Source organism: Ornithodoros turicata, chromosome 5 (genome assembly GCF_037126465.1).
Source record: "Ornithodoros turicata isolate Travis chromosome 5, ASM3712646v1, whole genome shotgun sequence".
Classification (NCBI taxonomy): domain Eukaryota; kingdom Metazoa; phylum Arthropoda; class Arachnida; order Ixodida; family Argasidae; genus Ornithodoros; species Ornithodoros turicata.
Genome location: NC_088205.1, coordinates 61,616,094 through 61,627,947, shown reverse-complemented (window position 1 = coordinate 61,627,947; position 11,854 = coordinate 61,616,094). Strand labels below are relative to the sequence as shown.

The 11,854-nt window shown below is 43.9% G+C and overlaps 1 protein-coding gene across 1 annotated transcript; it reads left to right on the top strand.

Moving 5' to 3' along the window:
* Positions 1-1,267: 1,267 nt before the first annotated feature.
* Positions 1,268-10,989, top strand: LOC135394554 (ubiquitin-conjugating enzyme E2 A). Its single transcript, XM_064625355.1, has 4 exons — positions 1,268-1,440; positions 2,993-3,073; positions 8,052-8,256; positions 9,513-10,989. Exons 1-4 carry the CDS (start codon positions 1,397-1,399, stop codon positions 9,678-9,680), a joined length of 498 nt encoding a protein of 165 aa, XP_064481425.1. The 5' UTR covers positions 1,268-1,396; the 3' UTR covers positions 9,681-10,989.
* Positions 10,990-11,854: the final 865 nt, after the last annotated feature.

Here is an 11,854-nt window from a genome sequence, read left to right as displayed (position 1 = left end):
GATAGGAACCGAAAAAAAAAAAAAAGTGGAAAAAAAAAGGGGGGTGTATGCTATATGCAGTCCAAGCGACCGTGATGTCATACATCTTCGTCACAAGATGGCTTAGAGTCTGGAATGCATCTTGTGTGAGAACAGCATACAGGTGAATGTTGATGCATGGTGAATTCATGCAACTGAATGAGGAAATCCTGCAAAAATATGACGCCAGGGGATGGCGGCCGCTCCCATGTCCCCACCGTTTGACTTGACGGCCCTGGAAGAGGCACAGGAGCGCATAGTCAGGTGAAAAATGTTTGCAGTTACAAGTGGTTTATGAAACAATTTCTACTTGAAACCATTGCATGCACAAACAACATGCAGTGATGTGAGAAACTGCTTGGCGTATTAAGTCACTGTGGAGGTAATGTCTCTGTTTCTTACTCATTCGGTTTGAGAGACTGAGTTGGTTTATGGCAAGTCGAATTTGTGCTGTGCTACATCATCCCGCGTTTCTCTCTCTCTTGGAATACATGATCCATGCAGCATCCCATCACGGAGTCGATTTGGACAATCCGTGAAACAACCACAACGGGACCTCCTGCGGATATACGGCTACGGATATACCTCCCAGAGAAGTCCCACGGAGATCCATTTTCGGATATGGACATTGGGATCTATTTCGGACGTCCGTGGGAGATGGTGTTCTGTCTGGGCACTTTGAACTATACTTTGTATGTAAATGGTTTAAAGTGGAAATTATTTCATAAACTATTTGGAATTGCAGATATTTTTCACCCTCGTCACACAGCGCTAAATGTCGGATACGTCGGCAATTCTGCTGCCTTCTAGGGCGATTTTCAGTCGTCGAAACAAAGAAATCTGGGGGCAGCAGGGTCGTAGGGGCCTAGAGACCCCACAATCGACTCCTGGGGGGGATTCAGTAGCGGGTGATGACACTTGGGGCTTTTTGCGGTATTTTTGTGGCGTTAAAAAGATCCGTTGGGGGTGATGGAAAAATCCAGGGAAAATCCCTGCGTGGAAAACGTGGAAACAAAATCGAATAAGCATGGTGGTCACGCAAGATTGCTTTTGCTGCCAGACTGTACCATAATATTTAATTTCCCTTTCTGTTTGAGCCAGCATAAAAGTAAATATTTTGCATTACAATTCCTAAGTTGATAAAAAATATCGATATCAGTAGCATGTCGTCAAATCGGTCAAATTATATCTTGAAAAGAAAGTCCGCTAGGGGGCCGAGAGATGGAAAATGACGTCATAATGACTTCATTGACTTGGGCTCCCGGATGAAGACGTCACGAAGCTGTTCAGTAGAATAACAACAAGGATATTTCGCTGGATTTATCTAGATGCTATATATCTTTTTGTCTTAAGTCGTATATTAATTAGGTATTTAAATATGTCTACACCTGCCAGGAGACGGCTCATGAGAGATTTTAAAAGGTAAGTCTCACAAGCTACTAACAAAATGTTGGGGGTAGAAAGGGATAGCAGACATTACATTGCTCATCAGCCTCCCGTTTACGCTCCTCGAGGAGTATTGAGTAACAGCTGTGTTTGTAACCTGTGACAATCCTATACAGTTTCTCAAGTTGTTGCACAGTGTACCGCACCATGTCTTACACCGTCAAGTGTCAGCATAAATCGGGGTCAGCTATTCCCATCAAAGTGCTCGCGTAAGACTATCGGGAAAAATTCCGTGTTTGCAAGGGTCAACACGCAGGAAACTTTCACTCTTTGCTTGGGAACGTCTTATGTGGACAACGATGACTCTCCCTTTTGTCTAGGGCCCTTGATTTTCTTTTCGTTTTATAACCGAGGACTGTCTTTTTGGTGTTGAAACGAGCTTCTGTTGCTAGCGTAGGCTTAGTTCCTAGTCAATATGTGACCTTGGGGCTCTGAGATTCATACCAAAATGCATCTTTGTAGTGTTGCCCAATTACCATGGCGTTGTTTCCTTTCCATCGCCGCAAAGGCCATATGAGTTGGCGAAGTCCTTACTGCGTAGTTGAAGTGCTGGCAGGTGCTCAAACGCGTTTTTCATGCAAACGATGGCTGTCTGTGAGCATGTGCAAATCCAGTCGGAAGTTGGTTATTGCTCACGCATTTGCACAGTTTCCTTTCTGTTTGCCACAGCTCTACGCGTCAGTATGTAATGTGATCGGTTTCCGACATATTTTCAGCGCATCTGCAGCGAACGTTATTTTTGGTGATACAGTACGCCAGCGTCTCATATTGCTTGCTGTCTTCTCGTTCGTGAAATTCGAATGAAATCTGTATTGAGCAACGCTTTGCGACCTTTCAGTGGGGCGCCTCTTGGCTCGCTGTCTTGGTTACGCAAAGCTGACGCAACCTACAGGCGTCAAAAATAACTGTGCGTTGAAGGGATAGAGTATATACCAACCGAAGCCATGTGTAGTGGAACACATGGAATCCAACACACACGTACCAGAAGGAAATTGCGTTGCAAGGATGGAAATCGTTGTTCAGCACACACACACATTCGTGATACACACAAATCAGCCAGAAAGTGTGCATTGCTAGAGGAACCATAGCCAGAACATATCCATAATACACGGAAATTGGTGAAATGTTCAATGACAACACGGGCAGGTAAATCTGCACAGTGACCAGGGTAAGTTATTTCGAACTTGAAAGGTTGTCAGAGAAATTGGGGGAAGCTACGACAGTGCAATGCCACTTTAGTGGTGTCAGTACTGTACATCACCAGTGAATTGCCAGTTTTAATGTTCACTTGCCTTGTTTTTGTGCACAAGAGTTGAGAGAATCCATGGTTGTGTGTAGGCAATATACACAAGACTGCTATGTAGTATGTGTATGCACTCCTGCTGTACATAAGTGAATACTATTTCACACTTTTTATATTGTGAAACTGCAGCTAAGTACAAGGTTATTCTCTTTGAAACTTTTGTTTTTGACTACACATAAAACATTGTGTTTTTGAAACTGGTGTTGTTTGCCTCTGCCATTAAAGGTTACAAGAAGATCCCCCTGCTGGAGTTAGTGGTGCACCAACAGATAACAACATTATGATATGGAATGCCGTCATTTTTGGGTGAGTAGTAGCACAATCCTACCTTGAAGGAAGACACCTGTAAGTTTTCAAGACTGTCGCATAAGTCTGTGTAAAACTCACCAGTTATTCCATACGTGTTTCTGTGACATTATATCAAATCCACATGACCTGATACACACTTTTGATATGAGTGAAAAAGCCATGCACACAGCAACAACATGGTACAGTAAAACATCGATGATTCGACCCCTATTAATTCGGATTACCTGCACGGTCCTGGCAAACGCCTGCACAAGTCCATGGGAACGAACGCTCGTTAATTCGGCAGCAGTCGCGTGTGCACCGCATAATTCGAACAATCACGGCTCGAGGGAAGCTCACCGAAGCAAGCAGCGGATGCATCGCCATTGTCATCAGCACCAGGACGTTGGTGATGCCAGGCGCCAACTTGAATCAAAATCTCGTTTTAAACCACGCGTATCAGTCAGTCTTTGTGCTACCTGCATGCTCTTTTGACGTAGCTGACAATGGATGACAGTTCGAAGACTCTGTTTTTCGTTGCATTACGAACTCGCGCGATGGACAGCTACCTCTGAGTGGACCCCTGATCTGCACACAAGCCGAGAACTTTGCAGCAAGATTGGGCATTGAAGCCTTCAAAGCATCGGAAGGCTGGTTTTCGCGGTTTAAAGAACGCCACAGACTTATCCGTGGATTATCAGAAAAGTGGTTTTAAAGGAGCTCTGAAAGCCGTCTCAAAAATTTTGCGTTCCGAACGCGTTGTGGAAGCAGGTAACTTAACTTGATGGTTAACACGAAAATTTTCTCCGTACACAATGTTTTTTGTAGAAAAAATGACACTTGAACATCGCCGCGCGCGTTCCTCCTCGACTCGCTCCTCCGGGTCAAATGAGGAGGAGAATGAAAAAAACGTCGTTGGTGACGTAATAAAAGTGGAAGGCGGCGGCCGCGCTTCTATCCGTGTCAGTGATAACTGGTTTTCTTTTCTTTCTTTCTGTTTTCTTTGCTCCTGCTTTCTCCCTGTCAAGCGATGAATAAGGGAGGACCTCGATATTCCTGATTGTGAAACCCCCGTTCTCGAAATTCATGTTCTGGAAACAAGGAAAACCAGGGAAAATGTTGCTTCGTAAGATGATATGCCGCGATTAAGAACATAACATCACTATTTGACCACTCAAATTCAGGAATTTTTTATATGTGTCCAAGTCGTGTTAGCGAACGAAAGACACATTTAGAAGCCATTTGGCTTAGTAGGGCGGCATGTTGGTTGGTTAGTTGTGTGCTTGCAATATTATGGCTGGGTTAGTCACAGTTTGCTGTTGGCAGTCTCCCACGCGCGACATGTGCAATTTATAGTCAGCTAAAATTTACGCTAGTCACATGTTATTTCAGTGCGTGCTGATATGTCGGCGTACACAAACATAACCGGCTTTGTCGGTCACTGTACGGTGGATAAAACTGATGCACTATATGGTGACAAAACAAAAGGCACCGAGCACGGATGAACTCATACTTGCGTGTCTGCGTCGTCCACATTTGTAGTCTGCGTCGGCCAATTCTCGTTTAGCTCGATGATTGTTAAGTTGACCATACATTGTGGTGGTCTTATGACACTGTTTGGCTATGTTAGTGTGTAACTCGGGCAATGAATGTTCAACGCCGTGCCGGCATAGGCATATTGCGATAGATTTTACTGGATTGTATCTGACAACGTACCGGCAAGAACACTCCTCCAGCTGAATAAGGAATTAACGGAATGCTAGCAAAGTTGCTACTCGAAGTGACGGTGATCATAGCGAATTAGTGATATAGCGGATATTGATATAGTGATATAGCGGATATTGATATAGTGACATAGCGAACGGAATTAGTGATCATAGCGATGCAGCGACCAATTTGAGGTGTGAACTGAAGCAGCGCTTAGTGCTGCACTGTGTTTATACTTATTGTCGCCAACAACACAACAACAAACAATATACAAAACACAGATATGAACAGAGCAGCGCTCAACTGGCACCTGAAGTTTACTTTCATAATCCACCTACTCCGTAAGGTCGCTTTAGGGAAAGCAAGGTCGAGCGGGGAGAGGTTGACTGATTTTTGGTTGACTTTGCTCGGGGAGTTCAATGAGGATGGCCTCCACAATCTCACGGCCTAACCCTGAACAGTGTATGTAGACCAATGTTCGTTTACTGTATCTGATAAATCAAGGAAAAAGCATAAAGAAACTTCTTCCACCGTTGCGGCGGGGTTTTGAGTGAAAAATAGCAGACGACGTTCCTCGGAACCAATCAGCGGCTCCGCTTTTCCTACGTCAAAATGACGCAAGCGGCTCGACGGCTCGTTCCGGGCATTGCCACCGTTGCGCACGGTCGCGATTTTCAAAATCGAATTCTGCGATATTTGTGCACCCGTTGATAGAATTGCTTCGCATGGCACGTTTTAATAAGCATATGAACCGCTTGGTTAAAAAAAATGGTAGTGTTTAAAGTGCTTTCCGAGCTCCTTTAAAGGCTCAGACCTCCGGTACAAAACAAACCACGAGCTGGCAGTTCTTTTCACAACAAACGTACGTTGATAACGGCAAGCTCACCTCATATTTTGTTGCGCGCTCGATAATTTGACATTCGGACATTTTTATCAGTCCCACGCGATCCGAATTAACGAGGTTTTACTGTAGTATAATGAACACGAATACAGCAACAATGCGCACACATGATGCTATTAATTGTGAAAGTCGTTCCGCTGTTGAATTTCACAAGGTACCCAAACTCATGGAGCCGATGCACCATTCCAGTAGACATCTACAGCAGTCTGTTACTGCACTTTCCCCTTTGTGTTTTACTATATGCAGAACTGCGGAAGCTCACGCAAAGGTTACATTTTTAACATCCGAAGTGACCTGGCGAACACAGTCCATCCAGGGGCGGCGGAAGGGGAGTTACTGTAGACCCCCTGAACTTGTGATGGGGCGCAAAATTCGCATGGAGGTGAGGCACCAAAGTGTTATCTCAGGTGCCGCATGCGAATAAAATGCCATAAACCCTTTTCCTGAGTCGATCAAATTGCCAGCATAGTGAAGGCTTTGTCGATTGATGTGGTAGAACTTACAGCAAATGGCATGGGGGATGGCCTGCCTCACGTAGTTGGGCCTTCGTACTGGTGGCAATGACACTGAGCTGTGTGTGTGTGGAGGGGGAGTGCGCCTGAAGGGGTGCCAAAAAGACACACCACAGACTACGACGAAGCCACTTCAGGAGGACAGAAGAGAGAAAGAAAATCGATAATACAGAGGGAGGGGGGAATTTCCCACTTGTCCCCCGGAGACGAAAAGTAGACGCTGGCCCAGATCTGGAGGAACATTCCGGGGTATGCATCCCACAACAACATATGTCATCTTTGGAATGTGCAGTCAGGGCTATGGTGAGGGTCCTGTGACAATTTGTGCAAAATTTACATGACAGAATGGTGGAAAGTTTTGCCAGAAAATAGCATTGGCATGTTATACCAGATGTGAAACGACGGTTATTTGCATTGATGTGAACCTGCATACCAGGTTCTACACGTAACTGAGTAATAGACACGTAAAAAACGTAACTGCGAATGCTGAAACTCATGGGGCTCTGACATCACTACAGACGTCTCCACCAGCGAGGCCGCACGAGGGGGATCTTGCGCTTACAACTACCAGTGGGAATGGTTGTAGCTCTTGCTCCTCTGATGTCAGAGGTTGACCCATACATGTGTTCAAGGGTTTATATCTCGCGAAGTACAATGAATGTTAACGATAATGGTCACATATACCACTGTCCTTCATTACCGGAAATGAAAATGATCGTCCAGTAATGAATTTGGGTAATGGATATTCCTGAACTACTGCTTTATGAGTGACTTTTCAGTTTATTAAACTTCTATTTTTTTTTTTTTTACTCCATTCTCTAATATATGCCCTGAATACTACACGAGGGCATGGAAGTGCATATTGGATCTCGTGGGTACGTCCGTCGCTTACTCGTCCCTGTCCTTGTAATTCATGACGTTAACACATGCAATCTACACAACAGACTCCATGGCATAACACAAGGACACAACTCCACAAATTTTTTTTTCTTGTATCATTTCACCGTCGCTATGACATTATTATTTGCTACTGTGGACGTCCGCATATGAATGAGACATTGAATGAGGGTCTGATCATGCCCATGTTGAGTTACTGGACTAACGAGTCCAGTTGAGTTTGAGCACGATACTCTACGGGATGAAGTCATGCTTCTACAGCTTTCTTTTTTTTACCTGCAAAATGTGCGCATCCCACCGATGTGTACTCGTTACATTGAAGCACGACTTTGGCAAAACAGGGTGCTGAGAGAGCTGAACGGGCTGTCTCCACTCTGTAACAGCCGTTTCATTACCGGGGACAGGAACGGAAACGAAATTGAAAGGCTGGTATCAGAAACAGATAACGAAAACGGAAATATTGGAGTAACGAAAATAGAAACTAACGAAAATACGTATGTTACTCTTCCCTGGAGTACAACATTGGGGGTATTCGGGAGGAATCGAGTTTAACCCATAAAAGTCAGACTCTATGTATTCCTAACTTGTACAGGCAATATGGGCAGACTAAAATAATAACCCATATCTTGGGAGGCACTCTCTGGTCTTGAAGACAATAGTTTGCTGTCTTGGTAGCGGTCTTCCATTCAGACTTCGTGACCTCCAAGAGACCGTCTCTTTTGCTGTATGGCTGCTGTGTGTTTCCCCACATTTGTTCTTATAAATTCTTTGTTGTTTATTTGTGGAATTGGTGTTATGGGACTATCCTGTGTCATGTTTGTTTTTATGCGTAACAGATAACGTTGTTGAGTCGTATGGCTAGACCTGTGCTAACAAAGTGTGCCTATAAAGGAGAGTATCGTGACCAGCATGATTCTGAGAAATATTCCAGTGCAATCATCTTGGTAGTTATGCCCGTATTTGTGCTGTTGTTCTGCAGACCGCACGACACACCCTTCGAAGACGGCACCTTTAAGCTGACACTAGAGTTCACTGAAGAGTATCCCAACAAGCCTCCCACAGTGCGGTTTGTTTCCAAAATGTTTCACCCTAACGTGTACGCAGACGGCAGCATTTGCCTAGACATTCTTCAAAACCGCTGGAGCCCCACGTACGATGTATCTGCCATCCTCACTTCAATTCAGGTGAGCACAGTGCGATGTCCTTCATTTTGTTTGTGTGCCCATGTGCTAAGGGAAGGACTAAGGCAGTAAGAAAAACTATAATTAGAATTTTGTCCCATGTATTTTGTTGAGTGTACTGCATTCTAAAAGCCAAAGAAAGATTGGCAAAAGAACAAGCAAGCTGGTGGTTAGAATTCGTATTACTAGAACTAGGGATGTGCCAACCGAATCCGCGAATCCTAGGCAGGGATTCGGGAATACGAATCCCAGTGCCCAAAACGGCGAATCAAATCTTTCGAATCCCCCAACCACGTTTGTTTGTTTCTTTTTCAAATTGGCGCCTCCGGAGTCCGCCGAAAGCCTCATTGGCTGACGGTTCTTTCTTGTTTGTTTGTTTACATTGCTCTGGACCGAAAGAGTTCAGGCAGGAACTGTTATATTACAAGTTTAAAAGTAACATGGTATTGCTTTTTATTGTTGCTTAGTTTCATGAAAATAATTCCAGTCAATTAACAACATGCTGAATAAATTAAGTTTAAGAAGAACTATATGGGTATATTTTCTCCTGAACCTGAACTATTATATTAATTTGTTTTTCATTAAACAAAGGTATCATATTCTGCTTCAAAACACTTTTCAGTATAAGTTTTTTTCCCTTGCTTTTTAAACTCTTTTTAAAGAAAGGATCAGAAAGATTCGTGGATTCGCGGAATCTTCCTTGGATTCGGATTCGGAAAATTCTGGATTCGTCCCATCTCTAACTAAAACCCTTAGACTAGGCAACTACGAAAACACTGACACAGCATTCTAAAGTCTCAATTTTATTTTTGTTCATTTCACGGGAGCTGTTGATCTATTGATGCAACAAACAGGGTAGCTATACCAAAACAGCATGCTTGCTGCATGTTGCCTGCTGCTAGTGGGTATTACTGCCAGTGGTTGTAAACATAAGGTAAAGCAGACTCTGATAAGATAACTGAATTTTGGCTGCAATACAGCTCGCAAAACCTAGCATGATGGTGGCCCACAAGAATCAGCCTTATCAAAGGCATGCATCACTAAAGCTTATGTTGTACTGAACTTGGGTTCATAGTCTGAAGTCACAGTAAGATGAGCTAAAAAAAGACACATTGCCCCGTATTGAGAATTGCTCATGCTTTGTGCACTGCGAGGTTGTTTCATATGCAATTTCGTAACAGCACTAATTATTTAACGACTGAGTAAAATATAATCAAGGTGCTGAGCTGTCAAACTCACTGATACAATCTGTGACACAGTCCCTGCTGGACGAACCAAACCCGAACAGTCCCGCCAACAGCCTGGCAGCACAGCTCTACCAAGAGAACCGTCGTGAATACGAAAAGCGTGTCGCGGCCATTGTAGAGCAAAGCTGGCTCAACTTTAACGACGAGGATGACAAGGACCCCAAGAAAGAAGCCTCCTAGCTCCCCTTTTCCCACACATTTATCTCCATCCCCCTCTCCCCATCCCCTCCAACTTCTATCCCGTCGGAGAAGTGGCCGGATGGACCAGGTGTTTGAAGTAACACGGGCGCATGTGTGTGGTGGGAGCCAGCCCCCGCCCCCGAGGTCGGGTGAATGTGAGCGACAGTGCTTTGTGACTGCTTGTGGGGACTTGTGTATCGTTTCTAGCCGCATCCTGCAAGATTTTTGTGCACATTTTTTTTTTTTTTTCCACTCTTCTACAGACTTTTTGAGAAACTGCAAAACCCTAAAGTGTATTGGTACCATTTTGTGGGTGCTGTCAAGAGGGCTTCTTTGCTTTCCTTCATAAATATATCAATATCCCATAAGGGAGCCTGTAAAGTGTTGAAAGTGGCCTAGGGGGTTCCTTTGTTTTTTAACTGTCACATCCTCGCTTCATATTGTCACTTGAGAGTGCTGTGTGAACGATGCCTGCTGGAGTAAAGTATGTGTGAGTGTGCACAAGACATAGCAATGTTTCTTGTGCTTGTATGTTTTTGTTTCTTTCTTTCACTGCTGCTTTATACAACACTTAAAGGGATTTTGCCGCACTTAGCAAAATCTCAAAAAATTCCTAACTTAATCGTAAACGGCGGTTGAGGCCACACAAGTGGAAGTTTAGGAATGTGCTTGCTTGGTGAAAGTTCATCGTGTCAGAGGATTCCATCTTTCTGACTTTCTTTTCATAAAATATTGCTATTTTATGTTGGTGACATATGAGCCAGAATATATTTATTGAACAGCTAAGTGTAACGTTACTATCTGCTGACAGACCCTTTGAACTATGGGGTGTAAAAGAAACAAGTAGCCCTTTTGTGTTTCTAGTCCGACCACATAAAAAAAATTAAATTTCTCCCGCTCCCTAGAGCACCCACTTTTCTTTTCTTTGTCCTGGTGCCCAATTCTCAGCTTCTGTGGAACCCCACACATGCCTTTTAAGAGTTGGCACATGTCGTTGGAACATCTGGAGGAAAGGAGCACTGCGCTACGTCTGCCGACGGGACCGAGGTCGCAATGACAAAAAAGACGAGATGCTTTGTGTGAAGTCTCTTTTCTTGTAAAAAGATTTATTTGTATACAGTTTGTACCATAGTTGATTGTTTCTTTTTTGCAACTTGAACTTGAAAGCCCCACAGTCAGCCCTCTTTTTGAATTTTTTTTTCTTCAAGCAAGGTTTATCCCCTGTGTACCAATGTGCATTTCAAATAATGGCAATGCATATGTTACTAATTGCTGGTGGTAATTAATAAAAGAAAAGAACTTGGGTGTCCTCAGATAATTTACTCATTTCTCTGTTTCCTGCAGAGTCAGGATAGAGGTTCAATGCCTTGCTGCTTTAAAGGAGCAATAAAGTGGTACTGAACGTGGCTCGCAACCAAACTTCAGTCATGAAGCACACTACTATGAATCACCATGCAAATTTTTTTGAAAACTATACGAAAACGGTGCCAGGAGCGTCAGGCCTGCTGTTGTGACGTAGTTAGTTTGCAGAGTGCCTCTGCGCCTCTTCAGTGACCTTCAGAAAATAGTCTGCTACAATACATTTGCACTGTCAGCTCTCCGCTGCCAGTCACCTGATCCGCAAACACTAATTACGTCATCAGCAAAACGTCAACACCTGCAGGTAGTGAACACGCTTGGCAAAACCAAAATTCGAGTGTGCGCCTTGTGCTCCACATTTGAGATGCAGCCATAAATCTTTTGCGGAGACTCCTATTTTTGGCCACGCAACCCAAAACAACGCAAAGTCAAAAATATATTGGGGATCACTTTATTGCTTAAAGGGGCACTAAAACGTCGCCACAAGTTCACTACAACTTACGCTACGCGCTATGTTAATTTCGCGTATGTTGTCGTAATACAAAACTTCGATTACGTTAAGAAGCTACAATCAGAATTTTAGCGGACTCTTTCTTGCCTCGGCACTACGCAGTGAACGCCGCTTCAGCTCGCAGCTCGTGCATCGGGTGTATTTAGTCCATGGTGCGCGTGAACGCACCTGCCACGCCATGGAGCAGTTCCAACGAAAAACATAGCACGTCTTAGTAGCACTCTGGTGTCGCTGTCCAAAGGACGTGAAGATAATTGTTGTCACTAGAACATTTGAGATTACTGTTGTGGGCTACCATTCATTA